Source organism: Saimiri boliviensis, chromosome 8 (assembly GCF_048565385.1).
Source record: "Saimiri boliviensis isolate mSaiBol1 chromosome 8, mSaiBol1.pri, whole genome shotgun sequence".
Classification (NCBI taxonomy): domain Eukaryota; kingdom Metazoa; phylum Chordata; class Mammalia; order Primates; family Cebidae; genus Saimiri; species Saimiri boliviensis.
In genome coordinates this window covers 16,700,625-16,718,231 of record NC_133456.1, presented here as the reverse complement: position 1 = coordinate 16,718,231, position 17,607 = coordinate 16,700,625, and the positions used below count along the sequence as shown (strand labels likewise).

Below are 17,607 nucleotides of genomic sequence, written 5' to 3'. Positions count from 1 at the left end.
TTTTTGTCGCATGCATCCTTCCCTTGCAAGAGCACTCCTGGCTGTCCGGGGTCCTGACCATTCCTTGTCTCTGGGCTGGTTCCAGATGGGATGATTTATTAGGACTGATGGATTTTTCTGGGAAGCATTTGTAGGATTTGGGATCTGGCCAGAGGGTGTGGTGTCCACCTTATCTTGTGGTTTGCTCAGGTCACAGTGGCTGTCACCAGCACCCCCAATGCCATCGTGGGGCGTTACCAACTACATGTGAAAACTGGAAGCCACATCCTTAAGTCTGAGGAAAACATCCTATACCTTCTCTTCAACCCGTGGTGTAAAGGTACTACGAATCTCAGTTCTGCTGGGGAGTGGCAGGTGCCCCGGGCAAAACCTGTTGTGTGTAATGCATAGTCTATGAGCTTTTGTTTGCTCTCAAGGTACTTGCAAACTAATTTGAGGGATGTGACCCAGGAACAGATCACAGACACCATTGGAGCATTTTCTTTGTGACCAGGCTCTTTAGAATGGAGTTATTTATTCCCCATTTGCACTTCTCCCTAATGCCTTGCCCTGCCCCAGCACGCTTCTGCCTCCACCGCTGTGCAGAGGCTGCCTTGGTGGGGGTGGGGAGGGACAAGCAAGGGCTTCTTCCTTGCCAACTCTGGGCAGAGCCTGAATTGCGGTTGGTTTCTCCCTTCTGCTCCCTTAGTTCTGTTCTCTTCTCTCCACTTCCTCATATGTACCAGCTCACTGCTTCCTGTGGCTACACTGGAACCTTGATACAAATGGCACTCGAGGCTACTTCTGCCATCGCCAGCACCGGCTTCTCTCCAGAGGGTGCTGGACATCTTGTTGCAGCCTCAAATGCAGCACATTCTGTGTCAACCCTTTTCCACGCCTGCCCCTCCTCCTGCAGCCTTCTTGAAGTCAAAAGCCATCAGGTGCCCATGCTAGAAGCCAAGGAGCTCTTTTTTAAAACTTTGTATTTGGAAATGATTTTGAGCTCACAGAAAAGTCGCAAAAATGGTATAAAGAACAACCTATACCCTTTTTCCAGGTTTACCTATTGTTAACATTTTGCCCCATTTACTTAATCATTTTCCCTCCCTCCCTCCTCTACACACACACACACACGTGTGTGTGCTTTTTATTTTTGAACCATTTGACAGTAAGTTACATATAAGTTGCTTTTTTACCCCTAAACCCTTTAAGGTATAATCCCTAATAACAAGGGTATTCTCTCATATAACCACAAGACAGTTGTCAACTTCAGTAAATTAAGTGTTAGCATAACACTTTCATCTACTATCTGTATTCCAGTTTGGACACTTAATTATTTATTTATTTATTTTTGAGATGGAGTTTCACTGTTGTTGCCCAGGCTGGAGTGCAATCATGCCATCTCAGCTCGCTGAAACCTCACCTCCTGGGTTCAGGTGATTCTCCTGCCTCAGCCTCCCGAGTAGCTGGGATTACAGGCTCATGCCACCACGCCCAGCTAATCTTTGTATTTTTAGTGGAGATGAGGTTTCACCATGTTGGCCAGGCTGGTCTTGAACTTCTGACCTCAGGTGATCCACCCACCTTAGCCTTCCATAGTTCTGGGATTACAGGTGTGAGCCACCATGCCCAGCTGGTCAGTTGATTTTATCATGTTCTTTAATAACATTTTTTTCCCTCCAAAACAGGATCCAGTCTAGAATCATATTTTGCATATAGTTATGTTTCTTTACCTCCTTTAATCTGGAACAATTTCTCAGCCTTTTTCTTTTTTGACATATTTTTGAGGAATAGAAGTCCCCCTTTTAACAGATCATTTGTCATTTTGGGTCTGATGATTTGTCATCTTTAGATTCAGGTTATACAGTCCTTGCTGAATATCCTGTAAATGACATGTCCTTCTCAGAAAATCATATCTGGAGGCACACAGTGTCTGCCTGCCCCTCGCTGGGAATGTTGAATGTGATCATTTGGTCAAGGCGTTGTCCAGTTTTTCTGCTATATGCTTACTTTATAAAATTTTTTGTAATGAGTAATCTATGTGGACGCACTTTAAGACCATCCAAATATCCTGATCCTCATCAAAATTCTGCACCCCTAGATTTAGCATCCACTGATGGTTCTTGCTTCAACCGTTCTTCACTGTGATGGCTGCACAGTGATTTTCCAAGGCCAGCTCTCCACCATGTTTACCTGCTACCGCCTGACGTTTCCTGTAGGCAGAGCCCTCCCTTCACCCCTATCCATCTCTCTCTCTCTACCATCTGTATGGACTCATGAACTCTGTCTTTTCAGTGGTTTATGATTCATCCTTTTCTTTTTCTTTCTTTCTTTTTTTTTTTTTTGAGACGGAGTTTCGCTCTTGTTACCCAGGCCGGAGTGCAATGGCGCGATCTCGGCTCACCGCAACCTCCGCCTCCCGGGTTCAGGCAATTCTCCTGCCTCAGCCTCCTGAGTAGCTGGGATTACAGGCACGCGCCACCATGCCCAGCCAATTTTTGTATTTTTAGTAGAGACGGGGTTTCACCATGTTGACCAGGATGGTCTCGATCTCTTGACCTCGTGATTCACCCGCCTCGGCCTCCCAAAGTGCTGGGATTACAGGCCTGAGCCACCGGCGCCTGACCCATCCTTTTCTTAACTCATGCTTAAATTGCTCCAGATTTCCCAGGGGAAGTTCCCTACAGCTGGCTTAGGAAGTTCTTTTGATCTTCCTTCCCGCCCACCTCCGTCCCGAACATTGGCTGTTCCAAGTCCCTCACAAAGACCTTGAAGATCCCCAGCACAGACAGTCCCCAGTGGCAAGCGTGCCACTGTCCCAGGGTGTGCCATAACCTCTGTGGATGTGTGGTTTGCTTCAGAGGACACGGTTTTCCTGCCTGACGAGGAGGAGCGTAAAGAGTACATCCTCAACGACACGGGCGGCCATTACGTGGGAGTTGCCGGAAGTATCAAATACAGACCCTGGAACTTTGGTCAGGTAATGATTTGTCATCATGTGGCTGGACCAGGCCTCATTTGCTAGATCAAACTTTTAGTTGGGTAGTAGCTAGTAAAGGTTGTGGAGAAAGGTTTGTGAACCTCAGGTCAAACGCCAGTCTCATACATGTGAAACTTGGCCAGAGAGGGGTGACTGCCCAGGTTGCACAGATGGGGTAGAGTCCTAGGCAGAAACCCTCCCAGGAGACTTCCCATGAGGGAGACATGGGGGGGTGGGGATGGCTCTTCCATGGTCAGGCTGGTCTTGAACTCCCAATCTCAGGTGATCACCTCCCAAAGTACTGGGATTACAGGCGTGAGCCTCCATACCTGGCCTGTTTCATTTATTTGACTTGATTACAAAGGAATCTTCCCCATGGTATAAAAAACTTCTTGTACTGCCTTTTAGTGGCTGCATGCTATTGCTCTATAAACTTACTTAACTATTGCCCTGTGGCCAGACATTTAAATGTTTCTAATTTTTAATGCTGTGGTGGACATTTTATGAGACTGCAGGCAGGGAAGATGGGTTATGCTATAGGGTGGCTATGATATGCAAATTAGACAGTTTGTGTTAAGTTTCTGCCACAGGGAAAGTCTTAACTGCCTCTTTCTTCATTTCCCAAAATAGTTTGAGAAAAATATCCTGGACTGCTGCATCTCCCTGCTGAGTGAGACCTCCCTCAAGCCCACAGATAGGAGGGATCCCGTGCTGGTGTGCAGGGCCATGTGTGCTCTGGTAGGTGTGGAAAGCCTGGGCTCCGTGTAAAAGATTCCATTACACAGAAGTCAGAGTAATTTTGCCCCCAGTTTGATGCTGTCTTGTACTTGCCAATTGCTCAGCAGTTTTCTGTTTTCCCCCAGCTAGACTGTGAGCCTTTGAAGTACAGCAGTGCCATGGCCGATCAACCTTTCAAAACCATTAAGAAATAGACATTACTGAAATCTGTTCTGAGAGCAGGTTTTCAAGTCAGACCTGAGCCTGAATCCCAGCCCTGCCATGTATGGGCTGACCTTAGGTGTAAGTGGCTTCACGTGTCCGAGCCTCAGTTTCCCCATCTGCAAAATGAGATTAATACGGAAGGTCCACTTACTACCTGCAAACTTAGCTTCAGTTATGGTGAGCAAATTTCCAGTTCACTTGGGACTTTCCTGGTTTTAGCATTGAGAATACTATGCCCCAGAAAACCCCTTGGTCTTTGGCAAACAGTATAGTTGGTCTCTCTGCTCCGCCTGGCTACTTGGAAGTCAATGTGTTCAGAGTAGCAATTCTCACATATTTTGGTCTCAAGACCCTTTTATGCTTTTAAAAATAACTGAGGACCCCAAATGAGATGTGTTTATATTGACCAATATTTTCTGTATTAGAAATTAAAACTGAAAAGTTTAGAACTATTTATTCTAAAAGAATGATAATTCCATTACATGTTAACATAAATAATATATTTTTATTTTAAAAAGCCAATATTTTTCAAAGCATAAAGTATGTAGTGAGAAGAGTGGCATTGTTTTCCATTTTTGCAAATCTCTTCAATGTCTGACTTGCTGGAATTCCAGCCAGCTGGGATTTCATAGTTGCTTCTGCATTTATTGTCTTAGTTGGAATATATGAACATCTGGCATCATACAGATACATAGATTTAAAAAGGCAGGAATATTCCCATAGCCTTTTTACGTAATGGAAGATACTATATCCAGGCTCCATAATTGGCAGCTTCTTAAAGTTGCTTGCAATGTGGAATCTGAAACCATGTCGATTTTTCATCCTCTCTACACTTGGGAGAGAATAAGAGTGAAGAAGGCAAGTATGACCTGGGGATTATTATGTAAATGGATTATTATGTAAATGATTACTATGTAAATGATCACAGACCTTGGAACTCCCAGGGATCTCCCAATGCCAATGAGGACCACTCTCCAAAGGTCCACTGAGTTCAGACAAGTGGCTACTCTTGCCATCTGTGGGTGGCAGGCAGACGTATATTCATCTCTAGGGGAGTCTGTGAGCTGAACTGCTGTGACAGATTGGTCTTAAGTCAGGGGCTCTTGAAATGCCCTCCTTGCAGCGAGGCTGTGAGCCTATTGCACGTGGTGTGCCTCATAAATGCTGGGGCTCCCATTCCCCTGCACCTTAGGGGCTGGTGGAATTACTGGGGGCTCTCACGCTGACCCTCTGGGGCCCAGGCATGGAGTCCAGTGTGCCCGCTCTTTCCCCTTTACCCCCATGCTGGTATGCTTATTCTCTGGCCCAGGGGCCAGCAGGTGGCCAGGCTGGATGCTGAGAGAGACCAAGTAAAGGAGACTAAGTCATTAGCAGACAGAACCTGCCACGAGGGGCCCTAGTTTTCAGTGGTGCAGGTGGACTCACACGTACTTGGCTGCTTCTCTCCTTTCAAGCTCCGTGACTCTGGCCAAGACTCTAAGCCTCTCTGGGCTTCTGTTATCTCATCTATTGGGTGACTATGAGGTCTCAATAACACACAAGTGCCCAGCCCAGGGTCTGACACGCTGTGGGCCCATTCCGAGGTAATTCTTACAAGTGTTGGGGTTTGGGAAGCAGTGAGCTAAGCTGCCACTTGTTTCGGCCGTGAGGAAATCAACCCAGGGAGAAGCAGCAGTTGGCCAAGGACTACACAGTGGTGGTTGAGCCAGGTCTCCTGACCCGACCACTGGAGTGCTCCCTCCTACAGCTCTCCTGACCCGACCACCGGAGTGCAGGAGAGCACTCCAGTGCTCCCTCCTAATGCCCTCGCAGCCACCTCCTCAGGTACTTCAGAACGCCAAGTTGTTGCAGGAGTCACTTCCAGAATTCGGTTACTGCACATTAGCTTCCATGCTCGGGAGTCTGAGAACCCCAGCCTGCTTCAGAGGCCCTTCCCCTTCCCAGATTCCCTATAAAGATTGCTCCTTTCCCCCTAGAAGTCCATGGCCATCAGTGGGCCTCCGGGATCTGGGAATCTGACTAGTAGGCGGAGCTTCTGGTAGGGCCGCCTAAAGACGACTCCCACACCGGACAGGGAAGTCAGCGCAGCAGTGGGTGCGTTCGTTATCCATTGCTGAGTAACAAGTTACCCCAAGACACAGTGGCCGAAACAACAAACCTACATTCGCTCCCATGTCTGTGGGTCAGGAATCCAGGTGTGGTTTAGCTGAATGTTCTGGCTTAAGATCTCTGGGGGAGGATCTACTTCCAGGCTCACTTACCTGGCTGTGGGCAGTCTCAGGTCAGGGAAGCTCACAGCATGGCAGCCAGCTTCCATCAGAGTGAGCGAGCAAGAGAGGGAGTGGCCACAGAGAGGAGTGGCCAAGAGAGGGAGGGGCTGGAAGCCACAGCCTTTGTTACCTCATTTCAGAAGTGACAGCCGTCACTTTTGCTGCATTCTGTTGGTCAGAAGTGAGTTGCTGGGTCTAGAAGAGGGAACTACTGGGGGCCATCTCGATGACTGTCTACCACACCTGGGCACAGGGTGACAGAGCTTTGTGCATCAGGAGTTTTGAAAGTCCTGATGTCCTTTGGGCTCAGCATCACTCCCCTTCCTTTTCTGTCTCCTCTCCCCCCACCTCCCCCCCCACCATTGCTCTATAGACGGCTTGGGACTAGCGGGCACTGCCAGGCTGGGGCCACTCAATTTCGCAGTAGGATGCAGCAGCCGGACCAGAGCAGAGGCTGGGTGACAGTTAAGATGGGAGGTGTGTGTCCTGCTTTGCCTAGGACCCTTTGCCTGTCTCCCTTTCATCTGTTTTCATTCCGTCTGACCGCTCTTGAGTCTGGGGTTGGCCTCTGCTCTCTCTCCAGTTTTGATAAATGAAGAGGCTTGTCCAGCCACATGACCTGAGAGGCCACGGGAGGCCCAGGTCACACCATTGTTTGAGACTTCTTATAGATTAAAACTGAGCAAACCCCCAAACAGGATTCAGAAATTGTAGCATACTGTAAGAGTTTCAATTTAGCACACGGCATCTTTAACATCCTGGGAAACTTGAGGCAGTATAATTGTGCTTTTCACAAGGCATAATGGGGTTTGCCAAGGCTATTAGTGTGCAGGCCAGGAGGGGATGGGTGGGTGTAGTTCAAGCCAGGCCACCCCCAGATCAAAGATTTGTGACTGTGTCACCTTTCATGTTTTCAGAGGGCTCCTCTGCACCTGCCTGTACAACCTTCTGTAGAGATTCCATTAAGTGCTTTCAGAGGTGAACTCACGTGGCTTTGCCTTCTCTCTGGTTTTAATAAGGTGGAAAGGATCGTCCAGTCAGGGCTCCTTAGGGGTTAAAAGAGGTGCAGACCACTGACAGTTTAAAAATGAAAGATGCCAGAATAGGCATAGGCTTCAGCCAGGTCATCCTCAAAACAACCTAAAGGGGCCAGGCATAGTGGCTCACGCCTATAATCCCAGCACTTTGGGAGGCCGAGACAGGTGGATTGCTTGAGCTCAGGAGTTTGAGACCAACCTGGCCAACACGGTGAAATCCCGTCTCTACGAAAAACTACAAAAATTAGTCAAGTGTGGTGGCGTGTACCTGTAGTCCCAGTTACCTGGGGAGCTGAGGTAGGAGGATCACCTGAGCCCAGGAAGTTGAGGCTGCAGTGAGCCGAGCTCACCTCACTGCACTCCAGCCTGGGCTACACAGCAAGATCCTCTCTCAAAAAACAAACAGAACCAGCCTAAAGGTAGGTGTTGTAATGATCATCATTTTACAAGGGAGGAAACTGAGGCACAGAGTGTGAGCATCCTCCCTGGTCACTCACACAGCTGGCATGTTCCTTGGCCCTTCTGGGCACTCCGCCTGTCCTGGATAGCCCATGTCCTCCAGGTGCGCTGAGACACGGTGAGGTGTCCCCTTTGGGGGCTGGGTGGCCAAGCTGGGCTGGCAGCACCTTGTTCTTCTGAGGGGTGGACACTGACCCCATCTCTACGTGTGTGGCAGATGAGTGTTGAGAAAGGCAAAGGCGTGCTCCTTGGAAATTGGTCTGGAGACTACAAAGGTGGCACAGCCCCATACCGGTGGACAGGCAGCACCCAGATCCTGCAGCAGTACCACAACACGAAGCAGGCTGTGTGCTTCGGCCAGTGCTGGGTATTCGCTGGGGTCCTGACTACAGGTAAGCGGGAGATCCAGTGGCTGAGGACAGAGGTACCAAGAGGGGGACTCCCAACCCCCACAGTTGCCAATCACCCCACCCTGGGTCATTTCAGTGTTGAGAGCATTGGGCGTCCCAGCACGCAGCGTGACAGCCTTCAATTCCGCTCACGACACCGAAAAGAACCTCACAGTGGATATGTATGTGAATGAGAAGGGCGAGAAACTCAGCAACAGGTCGTACGACTCTGTCTGGTAGGGTCACTCCTTCTCAACCCACCCTCTGTCCTTCTCCCAGGAATTTTCTTTTATCTTTTTAGAAACAGGGTCTTGTTAGGTTGCCCAGGCTCATCTTGCACTCCTGGTGTCAAGCAGTCCTCCTGCCTCAGCCTCCTAAGTATCTGTGATTCCAAGTACAAGCCACCATGCCTGGCATCCCAGGAGTTTTCTAGCCCAAGCCCAGTCTCCAGGCCCTACCAATGCAGAGACTTTGCTGAGCTGTGGGGCCCCTTCAACCTCCCTCGGAGATGGATTCAATTTGCAGGCCACTTCTCATTGCCCCTGGAATTAAGTATTTTCCAACATTTGGCCTTGGACAATCTGTGCTGGAATCACCTTGGGGGGTGATTGTTAAAAAATGCAGATTCCTGGCCAGGCATGGTGTCTCATGCCAGTAATCCCAGAACTTTGGGAGGCCGAGGTGGGTGGATCACGAGGTCAGGAGATTGAGACTATTCTGGCCAACATGGTGAAACCCCATCTCTACTAAAATACAAAAATTAGCTGGGTGTGGCATGCGTGCCTGTAATCCCAGCTACTTGGGAGGCTGAGGCAGGAGAATCACTTGAACCTGGGAGGCAGAGTTTGTAGTGAGCCAAGATCGTACCACTGCACTTCAGCCTGATGACAGAGCGAGATCCCTCTCAAAAAAAAAAAAAAAAAAGCAGATTCCTGTACTGGAGCCTTTGCCTCTACAGGGGAAGGGCCAGGAATCTGAAGTTCATATTAGCACTTGGCCCAGGAGATCGGACATATACCACTGTTTGAAAACTTTTGATGTAACTGGTACCCACTGGCCAGAATGAAGCTTATTTACTTTGTTCTCTGATCCAGAGCACATGGGCCTCTTGAAAAGTGACCACAAGATAGAAGAGGGAGAATGAGAAGTTGCAGAGGGAGTGGACGAGGTGGGAAGGTCGGGGCCTGATGATAAATTCCTGAGGCATTTCAGTTGAAGTTGGAGCCTCACAGCTTTTATTTAAATACTGCTGAGACATTCTAGTTCATGTACCAAGACAAGAAAAAACAGAAAGCCTTGAAACTTTTGGAAAGGAGTCACTAACCAGTATTATTTGTAGATGATATACAGTTGACCCTTCAACAGCATGGGTTTGAACTGTGCAGTTCACTCATATGCAGATATTTTTCAACCAAGTACAGGTGTATTTGTGGGAGGTGAAGCCTGCCTATACTGAGATCTGAATTTTCCTACATGCACGTTCCACAAGGCTGACTGCAGGACTTGAGTGTGTATAGATTTGGGTATACTCAGGGGTCCTGGAACGAATGAATCCCTTGTGGATACCGAGGGACAGCTGTTCATTGTGTACCTAGAAAATCAAGAGCACCAGCTTTAAAATAGCAAGATTTAATATGAGAGTTCAGAGCCTGGCCAGTTACAGAGTTGCTGATCAACCAAATCAGAATCCCAGTGGATGGAATACATTCATTGAGTGAATGAAATAACAGTTGCAATCTTTTACTGGTGTGCAGTCACAGCCTAGTAAAAGATTCCAACTGTTATTTCACCCATTCATTCAGCAGAAATTTATTAGGTGTCTGTTATGCTTCAAACACTGCAGATGTGAAGACAAATAAGATTTAGTTCTGCCTTGAGGTCACCACGTCTAGGGATGAAGACTCCCAGGCTCTTTGAGACCCATAGGCAGGGTGAGGGTCTCATGAGGTTCCCCTGGCCCTGCCCCCTGCACCCACCTCTGTGCCGTGGGAGGCTTTCTGAGAGGCAGGTGGGACTCAGCAGTGGCCCCTTCCTTGCCAGTGTTGACAAAGGTTCTCCAGCCCCTGAGAACAACCTCAATGGGTCCCTGGTGATGAAGATGTCTCTGGCAATATTGATGTGTTTATGTCTAACTAGGTTTGGGGGTGGTCTGGGGTGGGGCCTGCTCCCATTTTGCGGCAGGAATTTCCACGTGTGGACGGATGCCTGGATGAAGCGACCAGATCTGCCCAAGGGTTACGACGGCTGGCAGGTTGTGGATGGCACGCCACAGGAGCGCAGCCAGGGTGAGTGGGCGGCGGGAAGGCGCTGGGCATCTGTGCTGCTCTCCTGACCTGGCCCAGGGTTCTGTGGGCCTTGGGTATGCAGCCAAGCAGGTGGACAAAGTTTTAATAAAAATTTCCCAAAACAAAAAGCATGCTCAGTCCTTCCTGCTATTCCCCCTGAGCAGGGGCTTTAGTTTGCTGGCTATTTTTGTGAAGATAATGCCAATGACAGTACTATTAACAGCAAGGAGATGGTGGAACTTAAGGGTTCCCTACTGCATGCCACGCGCAGTACCTACATGATTTGTTCACTCACAACTAACCTTTCAAAGTAGGTTGTCATTATCCTCATTTCACAAATGAAGAAACTGAGGCTCAGGGAGGTGAAGTGAGTTGCCCGAGGTCACACAGATCCATGAGGCTGGACCAGGATTCAGCCCAACTCAGACATAATGGGGATGCTTCTCTCAGTTGGTTATGGGTTAACAACCCCCCGGGTAAGACAGTGGCTCCTCGTAGCTGGAAGGACCTTTGGAGCTGTCTTTGTACAGCTGGAGAAACAGAGGCAAGGGGTTGATCTGAGGTTACTTGGAAAATCTATGGAATCAAGTTATCTTCATTTTAAATTGCAAGTCCTAGTAATAAAGACAAAATCAGCCCAGTAAAGGGAAAATAGATTAGCTCAATAGTTCTCAAACTTTTTAAAAATTTGTATTTATTTACTTATTTTGCAACAGAGTCTTGCTCTGTCGCCCAGGCTGGAGTATAGTGGTGTGATCTCGAGTCACTACAACCTCCCAGGTTCAAGCAATTCTTCTATCTCAGCCTCCTAAGTAGCTGGGACTACAGGTGCACGCCACCCTGCCTGGCTAATTTTTGTATTTTTAGTAGAGATGGGGTTTCACTATATCGGTCAGGCTGGTCTCAAACTCCTGACCTCAGGTGATCCACCTGCCATGGCCCCCTAAACTGTTGGGATTACAGGCATGAGCCACTATGCCTGGCCTTTATTTTTTATTTTTTTGAGACGGAGTTTCTCCCGTGTTGTCCAGGCTGGAGTGCAATGGTGCTATCTTGGCTCACTGCAACCTTTGCCTCCTGGGTTCTCCTGTCTCAGCCTTCAGAGTAGCTGAGACTGAAGGCTCCTGCCACCACATCTGGATAATTTTTTTTGTATTTTTAGTAGAGACGGGGTTTCACCATGTTGGCCAAGCTGGTCTCGACCTCCTGACTTCTGGTGATCCACCTGCCTTGGCCTCCCAAAGTGCTGGGATTACAGGCATGAGCCCCCGCACCCAGCCTCAAACTTTTGTTTTTTAAATTTAAAAAGCAGTCTGACCCTTCAGAAAGAAAATTCATGTAACACCTTATAATGTAAAGCAGAACTGCTCCAGCTGAAGTGTTCCCAGGAACAGCCTGCCCCTGGCTCCCTGGCACCTCTGCCTCACTCCTGCAGACCCTGAAGTAGGTGTCTCTCAAGGTTCTTCTAGGAACGAGTCTCAGTTTGTCTGTGAACCTCGTCCCGGGGATAGCAAATTCACCTGCCCACGGGGCCAGAGAGTGAACAGGGCTGTCTGATTGGGAAGGTGGGGACCCAGAGACACGAGCATACAGCTCCCCAAAGGCATTCAGGTTAAAACTTAAACATACTCCTCGGACCTCACACCCCTCAGTGTGGGACTCCTGATTCCTCCAGCTGCAGTGTGAGTTCACATGGCCCTGAAGGCAAAAAGTGCTGTTAAAAGTGAAAACAGCTTCCACGTTTCTCCAGAGATCAGGCATCGCCTTTATAATCGGGGGTGAGGGTGGTGGGAGGTGGCCTCCAGAGGTAGGAGGAGCAAGTGACACACCTGCACTCCCCTACACTCTGCAGGAAGATTCTCGGCAGGGCAACGTTGAGGGCTTTTTCCATCCAGGGAGTCCAAGTAGCATTTGCTGAGGTGGGACAGTAGCCATGGCAACCAGGCAGTGAATAGCCCAGTGCCACTATCTGCCTGAGAGGCAGAGGACTGATTTTTACCAAGTTGTCAATGACTAATAAGGAGACCTCTCTATCCACAGGCTAGAAATTAAAAAGAGAGCTCTTAGAATGGAAATGTTCTTATTAGCTCAGATCCATAGCAACAGCTTGCATTTGTTTTAGGCACAGTGCTAAGAACTTTGCCTGGATTATTTCATTTAATCTTTGTAATAGCCTTAGGAGGTAAGTGCTGTGTTTATCCCCAGTTTTCTAGGAAATGGAGCCACAGAGAGCTGAAGTGACTTGCACAAGGTCACATAGCTCCAAGGCGCGATCCCAGGAATCAGACCCAGACTGTATGTCTTTGTGCTGTACTGGGAACTCATGTGTTGGGATGAGTTTAATAGGCAGTGTGACTTCCTATTACCGGGACGGAGGATTCCTGACACTCTTCAAGTCAAAGCTGAGATGTGCCCCTCTTTACAGGATAGTTAAGGACAGCCTAGGAAATGAGCACCCAGGTGCTTTTTGGGCAAAGCTTGCTTTCCAGTCCTGTTTGAGTTTGAGATTCATTGCTGCCACTGGGTTCAGGCTAGGTGAGCTGGGGAATCCCAGTGAGAGTCACCACCCTTGGCTTTCCCTCAGGTGTCTTCCGCTGTGGGCCATCGCCACTGGCTGCCATCCACAAAGGTGACATCTTTGTAGTCTATGACACAAGATTCGTCTTCTCAGAAGTGAATGGTGACAGGCTCATCTGGTTGGTGAAGACGGTGAATGGGCAGGAAGAGTTACACTTAATATCAATGGAGACCTCAAGCATCGGGAAAAACATCAGCACCAAAGCAGTGGGCCAAGAGAGGCGGAGAGATATCACCTATGAGTACAAGTACCCAGAAGGTGACCAGCATCACAGCGCTTCTTCTAATCCAGCCCCTGAGTCACCCAGACCATGAAAATAGTCAAGATCGGGGGGTGGGCCTGAGCAACATGGTGAAACCCCGTCCCTACAAAAAAAAAAAAAACAAACCCAAAAATTAGCTGCGTGTGGTGGCATGTGCCTGTGGTCCCAGCTACTCAGGAGGCTAAGGTGGGAGGACTGCTTGAGCCAGGGAGGTTGAGGTTGCAGTGAGCTATGACAACACCACTGCACTCCAGCCTGGGTGACAGAGCAAGACCCTGTCTCAAGAAAAGGAAAAACAAATCCTAATTGAGGCCTTTGCATTGTTTGAGGAGCTCATTCACCTTGCTAAGATGGTCCATGCTCTGCAGTGCCCAGCAAATTCGATATCTTCTCAGCCTGGCTTTCTGGGCCCTGCAGAGCTGGCCTCTGGCTCCCTTCCTGAGTTTAAGTTCATCCCCTAGCCATGCTGCTGCTGTTGCCTGGAATGGCTGGCTGCTTTCGCCGCTGGCCGGACCTCTGCTTATGCTTTCCCCACCTGAACTGTCTCTTTTGCAATCTCTACTATCCACAGACCCCCTTGCTCATACACTGCCTCTGTTCTTGATGTTCCTCAATCTGACAGAATTGGTTTTCCCCTGTGGCCCATTTCCCCTGTGGCTGTGGCTCTTGTGCCAAGTGCTAATGAAAGACAGACAACTCCATACAGCATCCTCAAAGGGTGCAAGAGTCTAGACAGGGGCAAGCTGAGGATGGGATGTGGTCAGCGGAAGGCAGGAAGTAGGGCTCATAGATGAGGGGGCAATTCGATGTGCGGGGGGGTGGCAGATCGTATTCATGCGGCTGGGGCTTTCCCACCCTCCACTGCAGGGGAGTGACACGAGGTCAGTTTGGACCCTTGGGCTGATTGTGAGCTTGTGTAGAATCTTGCACAAAGTAGCCCTGCAGTAAATATTTCTTCCATATAAATGAGTCAGGCAATGGCTACCAAGGCAGATCAGGACAAACTGGATCTCTCCACTCTGAAGTCTGTTCGGGTTCAGAGTGGATGTGGATGGAGAGCTCTGTAACCAAGCTCAGAAATTCCTGTCCCACAGCTGCCATCTCCGAAATAAAATCTTATCACCAAGGTTGTCTTGAAAATGAGCAAACTCGATTAAAAGCAATTAGGTCAGGAAGAATTTTTTTTTTTTTTTTTTTTTTTTTTTTTTTTTTTTTTGAGATGGAGTTTCACTCATTACCCAGGCTGGAGTGCAATGGCGCGATCTCGGCTCACTGCAACCTCCGCCTCCTGGGTTCAGGCAATTCTCCTGCCTCAGCCTCCTGAGTAGCTGGGATTACAGGCACGCGCCACCATGCCCAGCTAATTTTCTGTATTTTTAGTAGAGACGGGGTTTCACCATGTTGACCAGGATGGTCTCGATCTCTTGACCTCATGATCCACCCGCCTCAGCCTCCCAAAGTGCTGGGATTACAGGCTTGAGCCACCGTGCCCGGCTAGGAAGAATTTTTTTTTTTGGCGGGGGGCAGGGTGACAGAAGTATCAGGGAGGAAAGGATAGGACAGAGGGAGGCCAGTGGTATCTGTCAACTGCCACACTTGGTGTCCCTCAGGTCTCTGAGGCTCTGTTCATTTTTCCTCATTCTTTTTCCTTTCTGTTTCTCAGACTGGATAATCTTAATTGAGTTGTCTTCAAGTTTGCTGATTTTTCTGCAAGCTCTAATCTGCTATTATTGTACTTTTCAACTCCAGAATTTATATTTGGTCCTTTAAAAAAATAATTTTAATCTCTCTCTTGATATTCTCTGTTTGGCAAGCCATTGGTTCTCACACTTTCCTTTAGTTCTTTGAATTTATTTAAAATAGCTAATTTAAAGTCTCTGTCTAGTAGGTTCAGTGTCTGGGCTCTCTTAGGGACAGTTTCTATTGACCGTTTCTATGTCCCGCCCCCCAGGCCCCCTGCCCTGCCGCCATGTATGGCCTGTAGTTTGTTCGTGTACCTTGAAATGTTTTGGCTGAAAATTGGACATGTTAAAGAATATAATATGGTAACTCTGGACATCAGATCCCATTCCCCATCCCAGGTTTGTTGTTGTTGCTATTCGCTTAATGACTTTCCTGACATAATTCCAGAAAGTCTGTAATTTTTCTTGAGCAGGACCACTGAAATTCTCTGCTGTTTGCTGAGTGGTCAGCCTAATGATTGGACAGATATTGTCTTAAATTCCTTGAATCGGTAAGACCCCTGGCCTTGGGCAAGGGACTCTGTGTACAAGCTGGGGTACATATTCAATGCTCTGGCAGGCAATTTACAATTCTACCTTCACTTCTTTCTTGTGCAGAGCCTCAGGGTCGGTTAGAGGTAAGAGCTTAGAGCCTTATCAGATCTTTCTCAGACCTTACATTTTCAGGAATCTGAGCTTTTCAAAGCCCCATAGACATTTTGTTCCTCAGATTTTCCTTTTAAGATTTTTGCACCTGGCATGGTGGCTCATGCCTGTAATCCCGGCACTTTGGGAGGCCAAGGAGGGTGGATCACCTGGGTCAGGAGTTTGAGACCACCTGGCCAACATGGCGAAAACCCATCTCTACTAAAAAATACAAAAATTAGCTGGGCATGGTGGCTGCCACCTGTAATCCTAGCTACTCAGGAGGCTGAGGCAGGAGAATTGCTTGAACCCAGGAAGTGGAGGTTGCAGTGAGCCAAGATTGCGCCATTGCACTCCAGCCTGGGAGACAAAGCAAGACTCTATCTCAAACAAAAGAAAATTTTTGGTCAGCTTCTTTTCCCCTCAACTGTTATCGTTGCCTTAGGAAACTGCAATTGAAAACAATTGCTACAGGTTGTTTGCTTTGTTCGCCTTAACAAATGCTCCAGGAAAAAGGCTGTTGGTAATGAAGGAGCTCTGAGTCAGGTCAATGAGGACAAACTCTGTGAATGAGGGTTTCCAGGGAATCACAGTCAAGTCAAGTAACAACAATTCTCTGATAGTGGGGCTTTTAAGGAATTCTAAAACCATTCTGTCCCTTCCAGAGGTGGCTGTGATTTGGTGCTGCTGGTTTTCGAGGCTACTGTGGAGCTGGAAAGAAGGGGAGATGGGAATCAGAATGCCACACAACTATTCCTATTGAGATTGTGCTGTTTTTCTTGAATAAATGCTCCTTAGATTATTATAAGCCTTTAGTTAATTTCAAGTGTTCTGAAAAAGTTGATTTGATAATTTTTTTTTTTTTTTTGAGTCAGAGTCTTGCACTGTCACCCAGGCTGGATTGCAGTGGTGTGATCTTGGCTCACTGTGACCTCTACCTCCCGGTACAACCAATTCTCCTGCCTCAGCCTCTTGAGTGGCTGGGATTATAGGCACCCACCACAATGTCCAGATGATTTTTTGTATTTTTAGTAGAGATGGGGTTTCATTATGTTGGCCAGGCTGGTCTTGAACTCTTGACCTCATGATCCGCCCTGCCTCAGCATCCAGAAATTTTAGGATTACAGTCGTGAGCCACCGAGCCAGGCTGATTTGATAATGTTTGCCAGTGTTCTCATTGCTTTTATGGAGAAGCATATTTTTGGAGGTCTTTATTCTGCCATTTCCACTGACGTCAGAATGTGCTTTTACTTAGGAATGGGGATTTGAATGCTCCTCTGTGTGAATCTATAGCTCCTGGGTTCCTCGGATGTCTCTGCAGTTCTGGCCATGCAGATGGGCTCCTTCTGCCACAGTGGTGGTTGGGACATTTGGCCCTTCGAGGAGCATCTGAAGGAAGCTGGCTTTGTGTCTCTTTCAGGCTCCTCTGAGGAGAGGCAGGTAATGGATCATGCCTTCCTCCTTCTCAGTTCTGAGAGGGAGCACAGACGACCTGTAAAAGAGAACTTTCTTCACGTGTCGGTAAAGTCAGAAGATGTGCTCCTGGGAAAACCTGTTAATTTCACTGTGATTATCAAAAGGAAGACTGCTGCCCTACAGAATGTCAACATCTCGGGCTCCTTTGAACTACAGTTGTACACTGGCAAGCGGGTGGCAAAACTGTGTACCCTCAAGAAGACCTCGCAGATCCAAGGTCAAGGTACCAGAACCAGGGGCAGGAGAGCTCTCAAGTGAGCTCAGGGTCCCCACAATCTGGAATCCCTCTCTCCTCTGTGGATGACTTCCATACATTAATAATCTTTTGTGTGTGAGTAAACACAAACACACATTGATTGAGTACCTACCTTTAATAGTCACAGGAAAGCCACATGGGCCAAAGAGACCACTGGACTAGGAGCCTGGGTCTATCATAGGGTTAGAAATTAGGGGTGCTGGAAGTGTCATGAGAAGTCTTCTATGGTGGCAGAAGTTTTTTCTCAAATGCCCAGTCAAATCAATGGTTATCAGTGCCCAGGGCACAGTGTTGAGAACAAGTGGGATGTCCTGATGACAACGGGTAA

The 17,607-nt window shown here is 48.1% G+C and overlaps 1 protein-coding gene across 1 annotated transcript in view; it reads left to right on the top strand.

Annotated features, from left to right (window-relative positions):
• TGM4 (transglutaminase 4) overlaps positions 1 to 17,607 on the top strand; it is a 35,209-nt gene that overhangs the window by 13,792 nt on the left and 3,810 nt on the right. Inside the window, exons 6-13 of the mRNA XM_074405307.1 lie at positions 190 to 319; positions 2,841 to 2,959; positions 3,590 to 3,697; positions 7,885 to 8,059; positions 8,154 to 8,292; positions 10,238 to 10,341; positions 12,926 to 13,177; positions 16,968 to 17,246. Coding sequence (XP_074261408.1) covers positions 190 to 319; positions 2,841 to 2,959; positions 3,590 to 3,697; positions 7,885 to 8,059; positions 8,154 to 8,292; positions 10,238 to 10,341; positions 12,926 to 13,177; positions 16,968 to 17,246 — 1,306 coding nt within the window. The remainder of the gene's footprint in view (positions 1 to 189; positions 320 to 2,840; positions 2,960 to 3,589; positions 3,698 to 7,884; positions 8,060 to 8,153; positions 8,293 to 10,237; positions 10,342 to 12,925; positions 13,178 to 16,967; positions 17,247 to 17,607) is intronic.